The sequence below is a fragment of the Arvicola amphibius genome, chromosome 14 (assembly GCF_903992535.2).
Source record: "Arvicola amphibius chromosome 14, mArvAmp1.2, whole genome shotgun sequence".
Lineage (NCBI taxonomy): Eukaryota > Metazoa > Chordata > Mammalia > Rodentia > Cricetidae > Arvicola > Arvicola amphibius.
In genome coordinates, this window is record NC_052060.1 from 41,816,154 (window position 1) to 41,840,897 (window position 24,744).

The 24,744-nt window shown below is 36.4% G+C and overlaps 1 protein-coding gene across 1 annotated transcript in view; it reads left to right on the forward strand.

Annotated features, from left to right (window-relative positions):
* The window catches only part of Tacr3 (tachykinin receptor 3), a 63,909-nt gene that overhangs the window by 14,771 nt on the left and 24,394 nt on the right, over nucleotides 1-24,744 (forward strand). The window contains exons 2-3 of the mRNA XM_038311925.1: nucleotides 8,211-8,399; nucleotides 10,956-11,106. Of these exons, the coding sequence (XP_038167853.1) occupies nucleotides 8,211-8,399; nucleotides 10,956-11,106 (340 nt within the window). The remainder of the gene's footprint in view (nucleotides 1-8,210; nucleotides 8,400-10,955; nucleotides 11,107-24,744) is intronic.

Here is a 24,744-nt window from a genome sequence, read left to right on the forward strand (position 1 = left end):
AGATGGCTGCTCACAAATGTTTGTAACTCTAGTCTCAGAGGACCCAATACCTTTTCTTGACCAGGCACATACATTGTGCAAATAAATACATGTAGGCATCTCATACTCGTTAGATAGAAATGACTCTTAAAAAAATAGAATGATTTCTTCTTTCTTGTTCAGTTCACCTTCCTCTCTCCTTCCCTCTTTCTCTACTCTTCCTCCCTTCCTCCCCCTCCTCTCTCTTTCTCCTTTCCCAGTGCTTTTCTAATGAGTCAAATAGTCAATAACCTAGTGTCCTCTTGGAAAGACTTTCCTCCATTGTAATTCAATTACCCTGTAATCTCATTTGCTTAAGAAAAGTTATGAATTTGTAGATTATATGAGATTTTTATATTCAGAGTGTGAGTCATGTTGTTTGTAACTATGTGAAACTGTCTGAAAAAAGTCTTACTCTCAAAAATTGCTAACATTTCCACTGGTGCAAAGGATTCTGGGAGTAGTGCCTAAGAAAGAGGGGAAATTCTCATAAATAACCAGCTCTACATAAATGAAATCTAAAACAACACTAAGTATGGTGTCTTTGAAAAACTCTGTTAAACAGTGAGGCTTACTGGACCCATCCTTACCACGAGGGAAAAGGCACAGGACATGAAAGGCCCTGCTGGGTTTGTAGGATAATGACCTTGCTCTTGTGATTCAAGCTTATATCTAACACATCTGCTCCAGTTTTAAGAAGAGCTAGCTTGCAATTTGAGGTTTTGGTTCTTTGTGTGTTTGGTTAGTTTGTTTGGTATTAGTACAAAGTGAATTTTAGTAAATTTCTTTAAGAAGAAGGCTATGAACACATTGAAGATCCAGTTCAATGTATTTTTTGGATTTTCCTAGAAGCAACTTAAAGATGAAGACTTGAGCTGATATTTTTCATTTGGGAATTTGGTGATCATGCCAAGGGTTAAACACTTTCTCAATAATATTGACCTCATGTGGAAAGGGGACTCTGAAGAAATTAGAAGTAGAGAAAAAATACAAGCTCAGTAAATGCAATGAGACTTTCTTATTGGATGAGAACTAGTTTACAGGTCCTCGTTCAAGGAAGGCAGTTTCATCACAAAAACTACTGAGTCCACTTTTCATTAAAGAAATACTTTAAAGGTGCATAAAAATGCAACCAATAGTAAAAGTACAAAATCTAAAGAGAATATCCACAGTTTCAGAATGGCAATTCTAACTGTGAAGAAGTTCATTGAGATATACATAATACAGAGAAAGTCAGGGTTCCCTCTTGGGATTCTTAGTTTCATCAGCAAAAGAATTTAAAAGAAGGATTCAAATGGAACCACAAAGGTAGTTCCATGAGGGCTTAAAAGAAAAACTGCAAGGCAGACAAGCTGTAAGTCTTTGACTGCTGCCCAAAGGGAAATGGAAGCGGGAAGAAAAAAGCCATAGCATGTAAGCTGGTATGGATGTCACACCCATGGTCCACAAGGAGCCACATGATGGGAAGAAAAGCTTTAGAGAAACAGTGGAGAATCTCAGATTGTTGAAGGTATTGGGGAAAGCTCAAAGAGTAAGGGAAGCCTGGCTATACAAGAGAGAGGGAGAAGAAGGGGTAAAGTTGGGCTTTCTGAATAATTCAGACAGGTAGACCCTTACGTGGCTGAGGTCCATAAGTCGCTGCTGACTGATATTTATTAATATTACTAAATATTAATATTTAGTAATAGTGGTAGCAGTGTAGTAGTAGTGTAGTTGTGCGATAATGGTAGTAATAGTAGTTTAGTAGTAGTTTAGTAGTAGTCTAGCAGTAGTGTAATAGTGTGGTAATTGTAGTAATTAATAGTAGTGTAATAGTAGTGTAGTAGTAGCATGATAGTAGTAGTGTCATAGTAGTAAACAAGTTTTAGGAGCTGGGAGTCTTCCTTAGTGTTATAACTTACACTGAGCATGTACAAAACTCTGGATTTAAACCCCCCAAAACACACAAACACATGCATACACATAGGCAGACTTGAATTCTGAGAATAAACACTGTTTGTTGATGGAACAAGTCTTTGTCAAAGAGATGGGGAGGGAAAAGGAGAAGGAAAGGGAAAAAGGGGGTAGAGAGAGCCATAAATAATTGGAGTTTATTAGGGCTCTGTGTCTAATTTCATAATAGATGTTGGTTTATATTTTGCTATCTTTATCTGGCTTTGGCATCAGGTTAATATTTACCTCAAATATGAATCATAAAGAGCCTCTAGTTTTCAGTTATGCTGCATTTTACCTCATTCAGTGTTATTTTCTTTGGGTGTTTCAGTGTCTAAGAGTGGAACCAAGTACTCCTAGATGGATATTTGGATGTTTAATAAACATGGTTGTCATTTAGAGTGAGTGGTCTATAGTATTAAGGAATTTCTCTATTCCTTCTAAGGAAATATCTGCAATATTTGCTTATTTTTCAAACTTGTCTCCATAGTGATATCACATACTCTGTATAGAATTTTCTGTGTCGCTTGCTCTTCATGGAATTGCCATTGTATTATCATCTTCAGGGATTTTTCCAGAGTCAGCTTTCAGGTTCACTGATTTTATTCAAACTTTATTGATTTCCTTTCTTTTCTCCTGCTGAATTTGCTTTTCTCTTATTGTTCTCTAGTTTCTTAACATTATAGCCTTTATTTAAAGGTTTTAGTTTTACTGTCTCTGATATTAAGCATTTGGTTCTGCTTTTCACCTAAGCGTTACTTTAGGTGATCCCACTGGTTTTTATATTTTTATATACCTGATTCAGTGCAAGATATTCTTTTAGAGTCCTTTGAGAATTCTTTGACCTATCTTGTGGCAGGCAGACTTTAAGATAGTTCTTGTTATCTCTGTCTCCCAGTCATATTCTTTTAAAAAATTATCTACTGGTAAGTGATCGATCTCTGATTCACATCTAACCAATAAAATGTGGCAAATGACATGTTGGGGAATATTATTTTCAGATGTGTGACTTTTGCTTACACTGTGTTTGTTTAACTCCGTGAAACTGTGTTACTGTGCCTGTCTAAAATACTCGATGGCCCTAATAAAGAGATGACTGGCCAATAGGGAGGCAGAAATAAGGATAGATGGGGCTGGCAGGCAGAGAGTATAGATAGAAGGTAAAACAGGGAGGAGAAAGAATGAGGAGCAATCCATGAGAACAAGGAGAGGAGGGCATCAGGGGCCAGTCACCCAGCCACCCAACCACCCAGCCAGCCACAAAGTAAGAATGAAAATAAGATATACAGAAGTAAGAAAACAGTAAAGGCCCAGAGGCAAAAGTTAGGTCAATTTAAGAAAAACTGACAAGAAACAAAACAAGCTAAGGCCAGGCATTAATAAGTAAGAATACGTCTCAATGTGTGATTTATTTGGGAGCTAGGTGGCAAACCCCCAAAAGAGTAAAAAAAAAAAAAATCAAAAAGCAATGACATAAGATTGTTATCATGATAATTATCTCACTTTATAACTCCCACCTCACTGGCAGATGCCCACAACAGTTGCCTTTTTTCTATTGATGACTAAAGAAACAAGTTTTCCATGAAACTTTTGGACACAAGAACATTTTCCTGACACCCTTGCTAGGGTGGACATAGATGCTTTATTAGTCAGTGTCCCAGATGTAAAAAAGCTCTATTTATGTGATCTAAGTAGAAGACAGAGTGACATTTTCCAAGATTTCTGAATGATAGAAATTGTAACTAATTGAACCTGGGTTGTTTATACCACTGAGTTGGTAGTAACAGTTTGTTGCGTGTTACATAGAACTGAGATATAAACCATTGAGTTGGTCCAGTGTGTTGTATAACATATCAACTGGGTTATAGCAGAGTTTTGTGTAACTCCTGAGTTTAGAGATTTTCCTGTATTGTAGCTTCCTAGCATAACGATTGTCATCTTCATCACTACAGTTGTGACTGCTTGAAAATGGCTTTGAGATTGAGTTTGTGCACTGTCAACATTCTGTTTAGGAGGAACAGAGGAGGATTATGGGACCATTTCTTCAGTTTCTCATGCCCTCATAGCCAATTGAATATAACTCCTAATTTCTTGTGACGATGTAGTCATATGGTGACTTTATAAAACTATAAAAGCTGGATACTCTTAGTGCAACACATTGCTTATGTGTTTCTGGTATAAAGAAATTTTCTAAGATGCCTGTTTTATAAAATTATGGAATATACAACTATGTACAATGCATTATATTTGACTACGTTTGTATCTTATATATTTCCCATACTCTAGCCTAGCCTTTTATTCTTGTCTTAGAGTACAATCCTTCTACTGATTAGAAATGTTTATGGGGATGTAGCTTATTGGTAGATTGCTTATATAACAAGGTCCTGGGTTTGAAGTACAGGGAGAAAGAGAAAGAGAGAGAGAGAGAGAGAGAGAGAGAGAGAGAGAGAGAGAGAGAGGAGAATATTGATAGAAAGTTTAAAGTTTTACTGTCATATTGTGCACCAGGCTACCAGACAACAACCTCATATACACATAGGAATCTTTATGGTCTATGTGTAAGCAAGTACACTCTATGATGCCTGGGAATTTGGGAATGGCAAATGCACATTTCAGAAGGCATCCCATGATGATAGGACTCATGACTTTACAAGATGGATGTGTAAAATAAATTTCCAACATTATATTTAGGACATGAGAGAGATAATATTTTGGATAAATTTTGTAACATTGGTAAGTAAATGAAGTAGAAACATCCCTCAGTGTACGAGAAAATAAAGTTTAATGGAAGAGGGGATAGAATATGCAATGTGAGCTCTTCTTCTGTTTTAATGCTGTTACACTCTCAGTTTGGAAAGTTAATTTTAAATATCCTGTTTCATCAGTTTAAAATGCAGACAAAACAGGAGAAACCATTTTTTATGATATTTTATATGCAAGCATAGCAAGAAAACCAATCGATCAAAATAAAACATTTAAGGAAGTGAGAGAATAAGCTTAGAGAGAGAACTACGGAAGCTGCCAACAAATTAAAATCTCTTTACAAGATGTTTTCAGGCTATGGTATCAAACAGGTGGCTAACAGAATAATTGTCGGCTTTCTAATCACTCTATTAACACTAAGTGAGACTATAAATGAGATTCTTTACTCTAGACAGTTAAAAAGATCTTCACATGGTGAGAAAACAAAGCTGGAAAAAATCTATAGCGCTCATCAATAATCTCAGGTAATAGAGCAGTTAAGTAAAATCTGCTGTGAACTGAGAAACCGGCCTTCTAATCAAGGTTCCATTCTTAGCTCCACTGTAGGGAACAAATGAAATGCTATTGTGTGTAGCAATGATGGCATGATCACTGAGTGATGGAGAGAGAGGTGTTCCTTAAGTTACTCTGGAAACCTTCCAATGGACAGTCATGAGGGAATGGGCTTATAATAGAAAACACTTGTCATGCAACCCAAACGGCTTTAAATATTTGATAGACAACAACACCAAAATATTTTCCCATTTTAATATGAATGTCTCAATATTCTATATTATAGAAGATCTGATAATATGGCAGAACTTTCTAGTTAGCCATGGATATATTGCCTCTTCTGTCACTGAAGTCTGTATTTTATCTAAAAAGGCAGAAAGAGGTTGATAAGCAGTGGTCATCAATTTACACAAAAGGATGCTTGTGGGGTTTGTTTGATCCATGCATCCTCCATCTCTGGAAAAGGAGAAAGGCTTGGACATCAAAAGAAAACTTGTGTCAAACTGTGGCTGATTAGCTAAAAGTTTTTAAATGGCTGAATATGGAATACATTTTCTACTGAATCCTTAAGGGAACTTATCAGGCTAATAAATCACCATGGATCGTATTTGCCCGAAGCTTTAAACCCAGAAATATGTAATCAACAATTAAAGATAAAATAGAAAACTAACTGTTTCTTAAGGTATCCTACCACATGGCAGAAAAAGATTTACATTTCCCCAGTTGCTCCATAGTCTTTCCTGAACGCCAGGAGAACAACCTTGAATTCTGCTCTCAAGCACCTGGCTTTGACATACTCTGGCAGCCAAATATATGCACAATTTGAGAAATGTTAGAGAATACTTTCAATTAAAGGGAACAAGAGAGGCAGAAAAGAATATAGTTGATTAGCAATATAATAATGTGTTTCTCCTGGCATGGAACTTAGGATGTTCCACACCTAATTTTATCACTCAGAACTACTCCATATTGAAAAAGAGAAACAGCAATGATAAACTTGCCACCATCAAAACTCTTAATATGGTGGGGTTTTCCTCAACTCCTGAATTCCTTGTGGATTAAATTCACATTCAGTCTCCTACTTAATTCTGTTAAGGAAGAATTTTCATTATAAACTATCATTTTACCTACTCTTAGCATAATCCTCTAGAGTCATCATTACTTTATAGAATTGGGATTGCATAAATTTAAAATCGTATCTTCTAAAGTTTAAAAGCATCTTGTTTTACTGTTGCTAAGCAAGCACAATTCAGTGTTGACAATTCATATTCTATTCTCCCATCCAAATTCCTCCAAACTCACAAGAAAACCCTTGCTGTTGCTGTTATTGGCCATTTTTATATGAGGTTTGAATTTACATCATCCCCCTTCCCGTTGCTCCAGTCAATTCTGCCTGTGTTCCTCACACTCCTAAACTTCAAAACCTCTCATTCTTTAACAATAGTTTTACACACACACACAAACACAAACCTGTTGCAATTTCCAGCTCTTGAAAACAAGACATGATGGTAGTGTGAATGGGTGACTGAGTGGAAGTTTTGAAATTATTTTGTAAAATTTGTGCTATAATCAACTGGAATAGGTCATGAAAATATAACTAAGAAACAAGATCAACCACAGGAACAGCTTCCCCTTTGATCTTTATTATCTGAGTTTTAAGGTTTTTTTTTACTGCTTTCTCCACTTTAACGTTTAAATAAACATTTGTACCATCGCAACTTAAGGACTAATACAATTTGGAAACTCTACTGATAACCTTGATATCTATGAGATTAAGGACAATCTACTGTGACAGCTTCAAGGCTGCTCTTCATTTCAGAAAAGAATTTGGTATATATAGATGTATGTTAAATAAAATTACGAGAATTGACTCCTTCTACACCCAGTGAAATTACAGTGTCTTCAGGTGTAGCATCATTTCCATTGAATTACTGAGCCCTGGAAGTGCTTTTCCATGAAGTCACTGAACACTGGAAGTGCTTGTATTTGTTGCATTCACACTAGTGAGGCCGTTTCCATGAGCCTAAGCACGCATTTCCTACATCCACACTGGTGAGGCCATTCCCATGATCCTAAGCATATATTTGCTGTATCCACACTGGTGAGGCAGTTCCCATGAGCCTAAGCATGCATTTGCTGCATCCACACTACCGAGGCTGTGGATGATTACGAATTTTCCCATGATGCAATAGAAACTCAACTTATTGAATAACATGAAAGCCAAAACTCTATCCAGCTTGACATAGTCACCACAGCTGAATTCTTTTGCTACTTTGACAGTGTGGGCCACAGCCTTTGCACGGGGTTTTCTCTCCTTGTCATGCATCTAGCTATTATCCATGTTACCTAACCCTAATTTTTTATATAAAAAATTAAGCCAGAAGAGGCATAAAAGAAATGATAATTGATGACTGAGAATATAGCTTAGTGGCAGTGAGGCCCATGCTTGACTCTTGGCCCTGACCAAAAAAAAAGGAAGGAAAGGAAGGAAGGAAGGAAGGAAGGAAGGGAGGGAGGGAGGGAGGGAGGGAGAGAGAGAGAGAGAGAGAGAGAGAGAGAGAGAGAGAGAGAGAGAGAGAGAGAGAGATAACAAACTGAGATAACAAGCCTGTATTTTCAGGCATTCAGTAGGTACCTTTTCAGTTCCATCCAGAATACATTTATGAATTCAGATAGTGTTGTAGGCACAGCACCAAGTAATCAATACTTCTACTTATATGGTTTCCATTGATCCTTACTGCACCCCTAAGGTGTGGATGTTCCTATTTCTATTTTTAAAATAATGAGGCTGAGTTCCAAATGGTTAAGCAAGTCTCAGAATAGGATTTAACCCTAGATCTGCCGATGCCTGAGACAGTGCCACAGTTCTCCATCTGCGCTACCTGTAAAAGCAAAATCCTTATCAATTTAAGTTCTAAAACTCATCCATTAAAGCACCTTTGAAGTTCCATTTTCAATTCCAATAGTGAAGGAAATGACAGGACACTCTTCTTTTTTTCACCTAGGTATATGGCCATTATCAACCCTTTGAAACCAAGACTGTCTGCCACGGCCACTAAGATTGTCATTGGGAGTATTTGGATTTTGGCATTTCTACTTGCCTTCCCTCAATGTCTTTACTCCAAAATAAAAGTCATGCCAGGACGTACTCTTTGCTATGTGCAGTGGCCAGAGGGTCCCAAGCAACATTTCACGTAAGTCTATTTTCCTTAGTCTAATTTCCTGAGACAATTTTTGACTCAGTCTATCAAACACTTAAGAAAATGAAGATGGGGGGGGATTATGCAGTTATGATCCAGTAATTCACTTCCTATACTACTTGGGCTGCTATACTACTTGGGGAAAGAAATATAAAAATACACTGTGATCTGATATGCTGATTTGGAAAACTACAAGGTTTTTAATTGGAGAAGTGATGACTTCTGTTGGAGAAGCACTAGCATTTCCTAAACAGGGTGGTAAAAGCTGGAAGCAACGTGCCAAGGACAGCAGGGTGTTATTGACTGAGGAGCTAGAAGTGGGAACGAATGCTCAGTGTGTTGATTGCTCTTTTAGGAAGCCTGGCTGCAGTGGAAGGAAGTCCTGGCAGGTGTTTTAATTTTGTTTTGCTTTCATATGTTTGTATTTGTTCATTTCAGCATGAAAAGTTATGACCACTAAATTAAAAAAGAAATAGGTATGCCATTTGATAGAATTGGGATTTCATATTTTAGACCTAACTTGAAAAAAAGTAAAAGAGAAAGCCAATGTAATTGTTTAATTTGATTTTTTTTCTGTTCCTGTAAATTTAAATGAACTTGTTTGTTTTCCTATCATTGATGACATTTAAAAATAATAAATGTTGCCAGGAACTATCAATTTTTTGAGACAAGGTCTCTCTATGTAGTTCTGGCTGGCCTTGAACTCCAAGAAATATGCCTGCCTCTACCTCCCAAGGGGTCAAAGAACTATGCAGCCATGCCTGGCCTGCAGTCACCTCTTCTGAAGTTATTTTATCCAGCTCTGATCTCCCAAAAGTCCAGACGTATTTTTTTAAGGGAGTAAAAAATAGTTTATTCTGGAGCCATTTTGAGTGACCATGACCCATGAACACAGATTTAGGATACTCTAAATTCTATATTCCAATGTGGAAGAAGCTTCATTAAGTTTTATGGAACAGAAAAGGACACAAATCAAGACAACTTTAAAATACATTGGTGGGTACATCAGAGAGATGGATACAGAAAGGTGGGGGAAAGTTTTCTATAGGCCTAAGATGCTATCTGACATCATCCTTAGCTTTCAGGCCGGTGGAAGCTCGTGGCCTGCTAAGTTAATAGATTCCAACTCATTTTCATCTATTGGTAAAAAGATATTAGATCAGAAAGAGGTGGGCAATGAATGTCCGTTCTAGAGGACGAGAACTAGTACAAGACCAGCCATGACTTCTTTTAGGAATCTCCATTTCCAGTTTTCTCTCGGCCAAGTGGGAGGCTCTAATAAAGAGAAGGCAGGCATGGTTATTAATCTGTGCCAATACTACCTATTATTATGAATAATCCTACCTAGAGCATATTATTATTCTGAATCACCTCCCCATTGATTTTAAATCAGTACTTAGCTACCAGGATGAAGATAGGCAAGGAGGTTGAAGATTTCTTGTACGGTGTCCTTCACTCACAGAATCAACTCACCTGGGCTCATAGGGGCTCACAGGGACAGAACTGACAACTAGGTAGCCTGCATGGGACTGCCCTAGGCATGCTGTGTTTGTTTTACAGTTGTGTAGCTTGGTCCTCTTGTGGGACTCCTAACAGCAGGGACAGGGGCTGTTTCCAATGCTTTCCCAGGCTTTTGGGACCCTACTTCTCATACTGGGAGAAATGGAGGGAAGGGAAATTGTGGCTGGGATGTAAAATAAATAATTTTTTTTTAAAAAAAAAGATTTATTTTAGAAGACGAACCACCGTTATAAACTCATTAATTAAAGTCTTCAAAAGACAGTAGAAACCACATAAAATGCAAATATGTGTATAAACCAGAATATTATAGATTATGCTTCCATTTCTCCCTAATGACATCCTTGTTGCTTTCATGGAAAAGTACAGAATCATAAAATTATATTTGGCAATTTGTAAAGCTGTGTGTTTATCACGCATGGTGAGTTTGTTATCTGAGTTAATAAGGCAATCAAACGTACCATGACTGTGGAGAGATGTGTGCAATGTTTTCACAGGGTTTTTCTTTTGGAAATCAAAAGAAGTGCACAATGTGGCTCAGAGTGCCTCTTTTCATGCAGAAGGAAAAGTATTTTATGAATGTCTGATGTCACCAGAATAAATAGAATAGTCTCGTGTGGCATAAACATATCACGGCTGACATATTCTTTCCTTCACCCTTACCTTTTAGGATTCACCTCAATAGTTTAGCTCAGCAATTACTAAATAAAGGACAACAGAGTGGGGGGTATTCACCTTTGGTTCTAAGTGAAGGGACTGTGCATATATTAAGAGAAGACTTCATTTATAAATTTTCATTAATAAGCTACAGGTTGGAAATGAGCAATTAAAACATTTGATACATGACCCTAGGTTACAATGCTTGCATGATATTTTGATAGGTTTGTGAAATGAAGACAGCAAGAAGATGAAAATAACGGTTTGCATTTGTATTATGATTTAAAGCTCAACAAATTCAAAGTCCCGTATGTCTCATTCCAAAGTAGTCTTCAGCATTCATGTGTGTGTGTGTGTGTGTGTGTTTCTCTGCAGGTACCACATCATTGTCATCATCCTGGTGTACTGTTTCCCATTGCTCATTATGGGCGTCACCTACACCATAGTTGGAATTACTCTCTGGGGAGGAGAGATCCCAGGAGACACCTGTGACAAGTACCATGAGCAGCTGAAGGCTAAACGAAAGGTACTGTCCCACCTAACTGCACCTAACTGGTGCAGACTGGGTCCCTTCCGAGAGGGAAGGGAGAACCGACTGGTGTCATTTGATACGATGTACGTTCATATCCCGTTTCAACCTTTCCAAATGCCTTCTGTGTTCTTGTTACATAATCTTTAGGTTGCTGCTGGCCTCCTGCGGACCTCGGCCCTGAAGATCTGCTCGTGTCTGTCTGTCTGTCTGCAGTAGACCTTACATCCTTACAGCTGTTTTGTCGCTCGCCTTTGTGGCTCGTTCTTAGTACTCCCCCCGAAACTGTCAAAGTTTTTCTTAGATGGAATCTAGCTGATATTTATTTCTGCATGTGTAGCTGCTTTTTATGGTGCTCAACCAGAGCTCCTCTGCTGTACTCTGAAATCTGCTCAAACTTGCCTTTATTCCCCGAGTGGCACAGCTTGCTAAAAGTTAAAATAATGGAATTTTCTCCTCCACCCTGTCTCCTGTCCCTCACTCTTCTACCCCCTTCTTCTCCCTCTTCCACCCCCCTTCTTAATCCTCCCCCTCTGTGTTCCTTCCTCCTTCACCTTCTCCTCCTTCCCTCCCTCTGTCCTTTCCCTTCTCTCTTTTACCTTCCCTCCCTCTGTCCCTCCTTCTCTTCCCTTTTCTTTCTTTCTCCTTTGTTTGTTCTTTCCCTTTATCAACAACCTTATACATCTCCTTAAGGAATGAGTATTTCATCAGTGGTATTATACACATCACTGAATGACTTGAAAATTTTGTTTCTGATCATTCACATTAAATATTAAAATTACTCAGAAATAGGCTTTTGGCATCATTTGATAAACATGTCAATCATTGTTATTTATTTCATTTAGGACTTGTGAATATTGGAATATTACCTACCTTATGAGAGTCCCTTTAAAATCTTGCTATCTTAAAACATCTTATCTACTACTGTCTCATTAAAAAAAAATCAATCCAAGTTTTAAAATATCATGTAACAAATTACTCCATTTTGACACCATATCCTTTACTGACAAATGATGCTAAACAAGACACATCACATTAATAATATACACAATCTTTTATATTTGAAATTAGAAAGTAAGACCACTCTATTTCTGACTAGCTACAGATATGAAATATATATAATTTTTTTGAAAAAAATTTCATCTTAAAAATTATATGCCAAAACAAACTATCCCTTTATCAACTGAGAAAAAAAACCTAAGACAGGGAATGTTTCAATGGGATGCTCATAAATCTTGATATTCTTTGAAATCTTTCATTATTATTACTATCATCATCATTATCATTATCATCATTATTGGGGAATACCACTGTGTGTCACAGGCTCTGTATGGGAGTTTAGAGAACAACTTTCAAGAAATCCAAGTGTATTATTATTACATATTTTAATTTTTTCATATACATGTAATATTTTTCTAGGAAAAAATAAAATGTCATACTTGTTCTTTTATTTTAATATAAAGTCTTACTGAGAACAAAACCAAGAGGAAATTTGTCTTTTTTTCTTCTTTACCATTACTGGTAAAAATGAGACATAAAAGTTTCCTCGATTTTATTGTCTACACTTAGTAGTTGGTACAATACCAACCAAATCTGGAACATTACTTTTCTAGAATATTTTAGAAAAGAGGGCACTTAAAAGTTATGATTCATTTATCTATCTCTGAAATAATGTAAAATGACATCCCAATCATACATACTTCATAGTCATATCTTGTCTCAACCCTAGATTTCTTCACAGCTTATCCATGCGTCTAACTCTCTATAGTAATCCTCATTTTACCTAAATCTTAAAGTAAAGACATCTCTTCATTTCTTCTTGTTTTAAAAAATAGCAGCTGAGCCGGGCGGTGGTGGCGCATGCCTTTAATCCCAGCACTCGGGAGGCAGATGCAGGTGGATCTCTGTGAGTTTGAGGCCAGCCTGATCTACAAGAGCTAGTTCCAGGACAGGCTCTAAAGCTACAGAGAAACCCTGTCTCGAAAAATCAAAAAAAAAAAATAGCAGCTGAATTAATTTTTTCTGACACATAATAAATGTGTATACTGTTGACTGACAGGTTTCTTTCTATTCCTTTTTAATGCCTATTCCAAAACTTCCATTTCTCAACAAGTTTAGTGTACTTGCTGTATATACTTGTTTGGAATACATGTTTTGAAATTACATAGAAAATAAATAAATAAATAAATAAATAAATGTGTATATAAGTGTGACTGACTTCTAAAAACATATAGAAATAAACACACCTTAAATATACTTAAATAAAATTAGCTAGCAGGCATGTTGGTTCGTGTAATCGCAGCACTTAGAAAGCTAATGTCAGAAGAAAGCAAATTCAATCCCAGTCTGTCTACAATGAGTTCAAAGACAGAAAAATTTCAAAAGAGAGACTGAGCCATTCTTTCCATCTCTGTCTCTCCTATAATCTTTAGAGTTGTGTGTAAGACATTATATATTTAATCCTTTGAAGGAAAGCCAATACATTGACTTTCTAAGTTTATGGGACCTAGTATGTTCGATACTTTAAATGACAAGAAACTTTTAGGTAAATTGGGATTAACCACCCCTTCTCAGTTTTTACATATATATTACCTAAAGATATAAATTTTTAGAACACTGGCTGTAATCAGCTGTGGGTTAAAGCCATTAGTCTTGGGAAACAAAGTAACACCCTCCCCCCATAAACAACACATCAGGAACATTATAGTGTTGACTCAAAATTGGTCTATGCTTCATGGACCTATGGAATTCAAAAAGATCGAAGGGGCACAGTAATGTCAGAAACTACACCCATAAATCTTCACCATCATGACTGCCTAAAAAATGAGCTAAACAAGGACAATGAAAATAGACATGCTAAGTGGCGGGAGGAAAGCCCAAGAGAGCTCAGTGCCTGAAAGAGGGAGAAATAGTCTTCCCCAGGGAAGAGCACACCAATTGATCATCACATACCAAATGATCAGCCCTAAAAACATAAAAATAACATTTTACAGACTGAACACACACACGCGCGTGCACATGCACGTGCACACACACACATGCACACATATAACAATTAATGAAAAAGACCATGAATTTGCAAGAGAGAAAAGAGGTATGTATGGGAGAGTTTGGAAGTAGGAAAGAGAAGAAGGAATGTATGTATTATATTAATCTCAAAAAATAAAAGACATAATAAAAAGAAGATACAAAAGAGAGCTGAAGAGCACTCTGTATTATTGTCCCAATATTTGAATCACATGTGAAAAACTGGACTTTAATGGAATAAAAGTGTATGAGCAACACAACACATTAATAAATCTTCTTATGTATATTTTACAGTTTCAAAAAATTGATATACCTTATAATGTAATTAGTATGTCTCTAATTATAGTAAATAGTCTGATTTAAAATTTTGTATGTTACACACATATTGGACTCCAGCACTTCAAGGAAAAGTATACTCAGCCAAGAGCAAAATATAAATATCAAACACGTAACAGAATTGCCAAAGTTGACTGCATTTCTTTTTCTGTTTTTACCCTCAATGTCTATTGGTTAAAAATCCTGTCAAAGTTCTTTTTTGAAGAATACAGACTATTTTGCACTCTACTATGATATATAATATTCAATTTAAAACTGAGGTGATATTTTTATAAAGTCTTAAGGAAGATGGCTTTCTTGCTGTATCGCCTTTTGTCAATATGCCATCGGACTACTTCAGTCCTATTGTGAGAATAATATACTACCTGGAAAAGTAAACTGAACCTTGATTACTTTCTTCTACTGACTGGGAGACAGAATCATAGATTTTTGGCTACTGAAATATTAACTAAAATTTCATGTATGAAAACTATTAAAAGTACTTAACTCCAACATAATTCACATCATAAGTACATAACTAAGCTAAAAAATTATCTCTGTGGTACACGTGTGTATGCTTGTTTGGGTGTGAGTATGTGCACCTTGTATGTGCATTGTGACAGTAGAGGTTGTTATCACATCTCTTTTTCTATCACTCTTCACCTTATTTTGGGAGAGACAGAACCTGGAACACTGATTAACTAGACTGTCTGGCCAGTGAACACTAGGATTCTCTTGCCTCTGTTGCCCAAGTCTAGGATTATGGATGGCACATCCACCTGATCCCTTAAGTAGATTGTGGAGCACATTCATCTGGTCCCTTAAGTGGATGGTGAAGCACATCCACCTGACCCCTTATGTGGATGGTGGAGATCCAAACACAGATCTTCATGCTTGTGCAAGAAGCTGCTGAGCCATTGCCCAGACTCTTGGAAGTTTATTTTTTGATTTAATAAAACAACAACACATGGAAATTTAGATATTAAAGGTCTAGTTCTCAAACCACAACCTGACTTAAAAGAACTGTTAGCATTCTAGAATCCTAGTTCATAAGTAGGATCTAGAATGATGTATCCAGTACAATACTACAGCTTCACAAATCCTCTAATAATTCATTTGGCCTTGTGTAAAAAAATATGGAAGGCAACTAACATCTCATATTTAGAGTGTTTTGGTAAATAAATGAAATATGATATTTAATCTTTTGAGCGTCATCATAGTTTTATTCAAGTATCTCTAAAACAACCATGGAAATTGTCTCAGAGTCATTTGTAATGTTTCATTTTTCTGACATGAGATCTTATCTGAAACAAGCTAAATCCTCGAGGCTAAAATTGAATTCATTCACTTTGGAAATAGAGATGTTTGTTTTCAGTCTTTCTCGCATAATATTTTCATAAATAAACCCTACCTTTTCTTTCTAATTTGAATGAGAAAAAAATGTAGTGACATTTTCCTATATGTGACTTTAAGATACTTGGCAGTGACAAGATGCATCCCATAACACACGTGTGACTGAGACAGAGGAATCCTCCTGGAATCTTAGAATTACTGTTTAGAACATTATGCTAATTAGCATTGTGCATGCAGGACCCTTGAGACTCAACTTCCCAAGGTTCTATACCTGGTACCTTTTGCACATCATTTAGTGCAAGACATTAGCTAAGACATTCCCTTCTAATGCTATGTTGTTCTCTTCTTCATGTAGACAGCCTGAATGCTGATGCAGAACTCATACTCATATACAAATATCTGGTTCTAGTAATTTTTTTCTGTTAACTGAATGAGAAATTTTTAGGATTCCTATGAATTTTTATCAAGACAGAATCAAGACAAAAGATATAGGTTTTCCAGACACTAGGTTTCAATAAATGAATTTTAACATGAATAGAAAGGGGAAATGCCCTGAGACATCTTTTGACCATAGGGGCAAAGGCAGCAACCTTAGGAAAGGGTATATTTTACACTTTTCAAATCTAGTGGTACCATCTCTTGCTCTTACTTTAGAAAATACCCATTCAAGCTTGTTGAGCAAAGAAAGTGAAAGTGTATTTCTCTCTCCACATTTTAATTCCCAAGTCATATTTTAGGCTGTTAAATTGAACTTTGGTTTAATAGTTTTTGTCTTTTAACTCCCCAGAAATAACACTGAAAGTAACAAAGTATACTTGTACTATCAAAAAGAGAACTCACCACACATTGTCATCTGTAGTACAGTGCAGCTCATTTTTTTACTCTTTGAGGGCGGCCACCTAGCTCCCAAATAAATACACAGAGTCTTATTCTTACTTATGAATGTCTGGCCTTCATTTGGCTTGTTTCTAGCAAGCTTTTCTTAAATTATCCCATCTACCTTTTTCCTCTGGGCTTTTATCTTTCTCTCTTCTATCTACCTTTTTTCCTTCTTACTCCATGGCTGGTTGTGTGGCTGCATGGCTGGGCCCCTCCTTTTCTCGATCCTCCCTCTTCTCTCTTTTCTTGGGCCTAGATTTCTCCTCCTATTTATTTTCTCTGCCTGCCAGTCTTGTCTATCCTTCTCCTCCCTAGCTATTAGCTGTTCAGATCTTTATTACACCAATCAGGTGTTTTAGGCAAGCAAAGTACACAGCTTTACTGAGTTAAAGAAATGCAATATAAAAAGAAGGTAACACATCTTTGCATCATTACACAAATATTCCACAACATAAGCAAATGTAATACATCTTATGCTAATATTCCACAACAGGAAAGAGAGTAATTGAGCAACTGCTGAAATGCTGGCTTTTTGAATATGCGAGCATCTTTTTATCTGGGTTTTAGCAGTCAGTTCAGTTCTCTATACTTCCGTTTATTTGCTGTAAATTAGGAAAAAAAAAAAAACACTCCATAGACTGACTCCATGGCTTAGAATGTAAAGATACTTGCCACCAAATTTGCCAACCTCAGCTGGATCCCATAAGAGAAAGAGTGTCCACAAGTTGTTCTCTGATCTCCACACATGCAAAATCATATACAAAACTGGGCATATACTCACACAATAAATAAGCTAAATATAATAAAAAGAACTTTTAGGCTATGGTGGTTACCCAGATCCATCTTGTGTTAATATCATGAAGAGTCCCAAGTGCTATGCCTCACAGCACAGTGGTGTGCCTGTGTTGATAACTGTCTTACATTTCTATACCTTCATGCCACATTCCTCCTTATGACCATGCATTTTTATCCAAAAGTTTGTTAAAATACCTGTCTTGTCATTTTTATTAGTTTTTCTTTACAGTAAACATTGTTTTCTGAATATATTTTCTCTTTTGTCATTCCCTACTGGACCCTGAAAAATTGTAGGAATATCCTTTATTATTTTTAATCATAATACAAGGATATGTTGTTAAATATTATATGTCTTAAGTTTTAAGTATATATAATCATATAAGTATATGCCAACTATTTTAAGAGTAAATTTTCTAGGAAAACAAAGTTTAGAGATGAAAGATAACTTTTGAAGTTTCTACCTTGTTTCAAAACATCTCCAACAACAAGAGTAAATATCATAGAAATTTTAGATAGAAAATAATGATTGTTTATCAAATATTTTTCACTCAGTTTTTTATTTTGTTTGGACTGAAGAATCAGTCGGCCATGTCGGAATATATTTGCTTCACATCTTTCTGAAAGTATGCAAATAATTTAATCCAGCAGAGAAAGATGAAACATATGGTTGGCTCTTTTAAAACTGCATTCTTTCGGTGGAAAAGAACCAAAAACAAAGCCACATACATCTAAAGCTACTGGCAGGACTGAATCTCATTACCACTCTCTGTTTTTAATTGAGACAATGAAACTTCAGGACAAATAGCTGTCTGTGCACTCTGGCTAGCTTCCTCTGCTGTGCCTTGTGCTACAGGATGAGATCAGAGAATGCTTTGCCGCTGTGCTGTGCATTGATTGCCAGCACCACATGTCTGAATCCTTTGATTGACTAATCTCCCAGACCTCCTTGGCTGGCAGTGGGAAAGATTCATTTTGGAAAGCCTGGAAACGTTTCTGTGTTTCCTTCAGGTTTTCCATTAATCCTTGAAAAGTAAAAGTGTTTCTTCCTTTATTAAAATGTAAGAAAGAGTAACTCTACTTTAAAAGATGCATATAGGTCTTGACTTCTTAACAGTGATGTGAAAAGATTTCCAGAGATTGTTCTTGGTATCTCACATTTTCAATTACAAGTTCAGGGAAGGCAGAATCAGATCCAGGCGTCATGTATTTCTATCAAAAATAAATCTTAACACATGAGATATATAAAACAGGCATAATTCTCAGTACTTCAGGATATGCTGTAACTGAACACAATGTGTTCTTGTGATGATAAATGAAAATTAAATATAAGCATATATAAGACATAAAAAACTAGTAGTGAGTGATTTATTATCTGCAACATGCAAGAACACAGAAGTTCTTTCCAAAGCAATACTCCCCTTGGACAAAGAAAATATTTACATAGAGACTGGCCTATTCCTAAGTAAGCTCACTTTAAGATCATGGAAATTAAAGTGCTAGGAAGGAAAGTAGCTTTAATGGCTTATTAATACAAAGAGTCAGCACTTAAAAGTGCCTGCCTCATGTAACGGCTAGCAGTAGGTCCTGGGTCATTTTATTCCTCATCCTTGAGCAGGTCATGGATAGTTATCATTCCTATGGGTGATTGGGAGGGATAACTTGCCTCTGGATGACAGGCATGGTTGTGATAGGAATGCCTTACCTCTGGATGATGGGGATTATATAGTAGATTATATAATAGATTATATTATGGATGATAGGTGTGCTCTGTCTTTCTAGTCAGAGGACTGAAATCAAGTTGATACTGACTTGGAAGCTTCATCCCTACCAGCTAACTTTCCTAGTGCTGGAAAGTGCTATCTCTTATTGGAGGAGCAAAACAAACATTATACGTGAGACAAATTTTTCTACCTGATTTCAGCTGGTAGTTAAACCTTGAAAAGGCTAAATTTGAGATTAAAGCTGGGGCAATTCAAAATAGATTGGTGCTCCTGAGAAATTTACATTAATGAAAAATTTTATTAATAAAATATATTAATTATATTACAAGTATAAACATATAAATGATCATTATATCAAAAATATAAAATAGTTGTAATCCTTAATGTATTACATATGTTTTTGCATATGTTTATGTGGATGAGTATATTTGTTTTATCTCTACATGTATGCTTGTGTTCATATATTGTTTGCATGGTACCAAATAGGCTTATAGGTAAGTGAGCACACACATAAATTAACACTGTTAAATTAATCCAAATACTTACAGTCTATATGATTTAAAAATATTTGACAAATAGATTAACTTAGACTTTTTGGGAGAATAAGGATTGATGTGCATGGAAGCTCGCAGTTTCAGTCTCAGATCTCAGGAAGCAGAAGTAGGCAGATCTTCATGAGTTCAAGGTCAGCATGGTCTCCATAGTGAGATCAAGATTAGCCAGGACTACATAGTGAGGCCCTGTCTCCAAAAAAAAATAATAATAATAATCTCCTGACAGCATTGTGATTTCATATGTACATCTGACCTGTTGTGTCCAGAAAATACCTTTTCCTTGTAGCTTGGCTGTGCGTTATTGAGATTATAATATAGCTACATCATTTCACCCGTCCCTCTCCTCCCTCCAAACCCTACCATGTATCCCTTCTTTCTCTCTTTCAAATTTATGGCCTCTGCTTTCATTAATCGTTATTACATATCACATTCACATTTGTTAGCATTTGTTTCGCCTGAGTTTTCGGCCAGTGTATCTGTTTATTAGATACTTAAGTTATTCTGTTCATATCTTTCCATCTTTACAGGAGATCACATCATTTAGAGAAAGAGAAAGGTCTTTTCATAGTAGTTAAAAGAATCATCTTAAGTCTTATTGAGCGGGACTCAGGTAGAGTTCATATGTTAATGGTTAGGCATACATCTCATTATTTTGTTGAGAGACGTCTCACACTGTGACTGTTTCTTTTTGGCTATCCGTGGAAGGAATCAAGGGTCAGCAGAGGTCGGACTCCAGGTGTTCTGGTCCTCCTCATTAAAGTGTGGAATTCTCCAGCAGTGCTGTGACACCTTAAGAAAGTCTGCAGCCAGGGTCTGCAACGGTTAACTGTCTCAGAGTAGAAAGCTCAAAGGCAACAGAAGCCTTGCTCTGAGGCCAAGGAAGCTCAGCATAGCCATTTGTCTTACAGTGACATCCACAATTAACCTGAGCTTCTTAAGCTTTAAAGAGGGAGCAACCTATAATGGTATACTGTAGTCTTATGTTGCTAACATATGTCTGATAATTCAAAATTGTCTTGCTCTTCCTCCTTCAAAATTGCTATTAAAAAATTTAAAACCACATTGGAACATGTAATTTCATATGCAAAAGCTATTAATATGTTATGTAAAATATGCTCTATTGGTTTTTCCTTGGGAAAATGATTAGGTCTAAATTGGAAATTTCTTAAAATGTTTTAAAATATAAATATAAATAAAAATGAATCAAAGTAAGGCTGGAAGGACAAACAAATAGTGAGAAAAATATAGAGTCAAAGAACAAACGTATGTATTTTTAGCAAAGCAATTTTCACAAATACATTTTATACAAATTTTTGTCATAAAATAAGATTTTTGTCTTAAAATAAGAAACAAGGCTTACACCAGTAAAATTTGAGTATAAAAAAGATGCTAATTAGCTGTCCCTGGAGACTTTTCATCTCTGAGTGCTTCTATCCTTTACATCCCATACATCATGGGGCAGTCATGACTTCACTCCCAGTTGCTGGTGTTCCCCTTGGCTGACATGCAGCTAGAAGAAGCAGTATCTGGTCCAGATATTTGGTCCAGTACCCCGAACTCCCCATCAGACAATAAAACTTTGCTTCACATTTAATGAGATTTTTCTCCTGCCTGTGTCATAAGAACTTCTAATACATCATTTCCCAGAACTCTGAGACTAGGCAAATTCAAACAAAATGGGTATTCAGAAAAAGCCTGCAATAAATGCTAAAATGTATGGTTGTCAGCAAGAAGAGTTTTATAATTAATGGCCCACGTCGAGTTGATTATACAGTGGTTTCTTTCTACTGATGCGAAAAGCTCGAGTTCCTTCAGAACTTTGACAAAAATGCTGAAATAATAACCAAACTTAAAGCACCCGAATTAAGAAAAGGGGAGACATCGACTTGCTGTTCAGATTGCAGATGTGCCTTCTTGTGGTCCACGGTGCTGGGACAATCCAGGGACAGACGGAGATTGCTTCTCTCCACTCTACCGGTCTTGCAGTTTACAGTGAAGCCCGAAACAGAGTCCAAAGCTGTGGGGCAGCTAATGGACTCTTTCCTATGGGAAAAGGGACCCAGCTTGACCCAATTATATCAGGTTTTCTTTTTCTCTATCATCGGGTGAATTTTTTATACCTTTTTCTTAAGATAAGCTCTAACTTCTGCATGCCTGCTAAATATGCCAATTTTGTTTTTGGTTATAAGGAGAGGCAAAAACTTGGTAGTTGAAGGAAGTATTCCTCTTTAGAATTTAAAATATGTCCTCTGTCCTGCCAGGGCTCCAGCCCAGTCCTTTGGGCATGATATCACTCTTTACAGTATGTCTCTTATCTCAGGGGAATTAAATAGCATATAGGGAAGAAAGATTTGGTTATGAAAAAATTGCATGACAATTGTTAAATGTTCCCACAGTTTATTAAACTTACTATAAAAAGTTAATCTCCAGATTTGTATTATTCCTATGTATTCAAAATGACAACGGACTGGCTTTGATTTCATAGGAAATAGGTGCGATTTCCTTGACATTAGGAATAAAATGAACGTTGCCTGCAACAAGCAGACACCAGTCACATACGTAAGTCTACCTTGGCCAAGTTGCATCAAAACCTCATAAATATTGGTTAAAATTTTATCTATTGCCCTAAATTACCACTAAAGTTTTACAAAAGTTCACATCTATTTGCATGGTTTGTTTATAAAATTCTGATAGCTGAGATGTTTCCCTTGCCTCTTAATTAAAAACTAATATTTCTTATATTTATGGGTATGTTTTAGTGTTTGACCTCTGTATATTTAAGGAAAGATTAAATTGAGCTAATGACATATCTACTTTGCTACTTTATTACTTTCTTCTTTGGATTCTTAGCAATTTTTAAAAGTGCAATATAATCTCACTATAGTCACAGGCTGTACAATAGACATTAAAAATATATTTTTCTAATTGAAACTTGTGCCTTTGACAAACAAGCTTGTTTCCCAACCCTTCTCACCTCCAGTAACTATTCTACTCTTAACTTCTACAGGTTTAACTTTTGCCCACACAAGTAAGATCATATGATGTTTATCTTTCTGTGCCTTGCTTGTTTAACTTAGTACAGCATTCAATAGTTTAATCCATATTTTCTAAAATAGAAAACATATTTCTTTCAACAAGGTAAAAGTACTCCATTGAGTAAGTGTATTACATTTTTAAAACCATTCATCCAATTAATGTATACATATGTTGACTCCTGATCTTGACAATGTTACAATGTAGGAATTCCAAGAATGCTAATTTCAGTAACTTTGGATATATATATATATGTGTGTGTGTGTGTGTGTGTGTGTGTGTGTGTGTGTGTGTGTTTCTGTGTATATATACATGTATGTGTGGATACATATCTCCAGAAGTGAAATTGCTAAATAATATGACACTACTAACTCTAGCTTAGGGAAGCACCAGTATACCATTTTCTGTAACGGTATACAAATGGACATTCTTGCTGTTAGCATACAGGGTTGACTTATTTCCACACTGTTAATTTTAATTCTTCTGTAATAACAAATGAGGGTCATAGATCACTTTGGATCACTCTGTGTCACATTCACTGGTGATTAATGATGCAGTACATTGTAAGTGAAAAAAACCTACGGCCATCATAAAACTTGATAAGAAATTAGATCAATCATAACAAGAGACTTGAATAAAAACAAATATATGTGTCAGTAGAGGATATAATGAGCTCAGAAATAAACCCACGCTTTTATCATCAATTGATTTCCATGATAAAAATAATGTTCTTTTCAAAACTGACTAATGAAAATTTATCCACATTCCAAAAAACAAAAACAAAACAAAAACCCTGAACTCTTTCACAAAATTAACTGAAAAAAAATAATAAACTCAAAATGGACCAGAAATGTAAGCACAGGACTTGAAACTGAATCTACTAAAAGAATTTGTAGCAAGGAATCTTTGGACAGTTGTTTGGATAACAACTTTTTATTTTCTTCTAAAAATATGTGAAATAAAACCAAAAATGGTCAGGAAGGACTTCACTGAACTAAAGAAGCTCTTGCACAAAGAGGAAAAGGGAGATGAAACTTACACACTGGGTGGACAGATTCACATACTATGGAGATAAAACGTACACACTGGGTGGACAGATTCACATACTATGGAGATGAAACTTACACACTGGGTGGACAGATTCACATACTATGGAGATAAAACGTACACACTGGGTGGACAGATTCACATACTATGGAGATAAAACGTACACACTGGGTGGACAGATTCACATACTATGGAGATGAAACTTACACACTGGGACAGGTCACATACTACATACCTCATAGCCAATTCACATTTGAAAGATGGTAGGATCTCAAACCAGTCAATAACAATTTGACAAATTTCAGCTGAAAACTTGGAGAAAGGCATGAATAAACATTTCCTAAAAGAACACATCTAAATGGGCAAAGATATAAAATGTACATATTTTCACTAATCTTGAGGAAATGATATTCTTCTCTAGTCTTGATAGTCTTTGGATCATGTTTCTCAACTAAATTGATTTTGTTTTTTAATTTATTTTTTATTGCTTTATAAATAATACCATTCAAAATCTCCACTTCCTCCCCTCCTCCCACTTCCCTCCCATTCCCCCACTCACTCTTTCTCATCCCCCTCCAGTCCTAAGAGAGGGCAGGGTACCCTGCCCTGTGGGAAGTCCAAGGCCCTCCCCCCCTCTATCCAGGATTAGAAAGTTATGCATCCAAATAGAATAGGATCCCAAAAAGCCAGTACATGCAGAAGAGACAAATCCCAGTGCCATTACCATTGGCTTCTCAGTCTACCCCAAATGTCAGCCACATTCAGAGGGTCCAGTTTGATCTCATGCTCTTTCAGTCCCAGTCCAGCTGGCTTTGGTGAGCTCCCATTACATCAGGCACACTGTCTCACTGGGTGGACCAACCCCTCGCAGTCCTGACTTCCTTGCTCATATTCTTCCTCCTGCTCTTCAA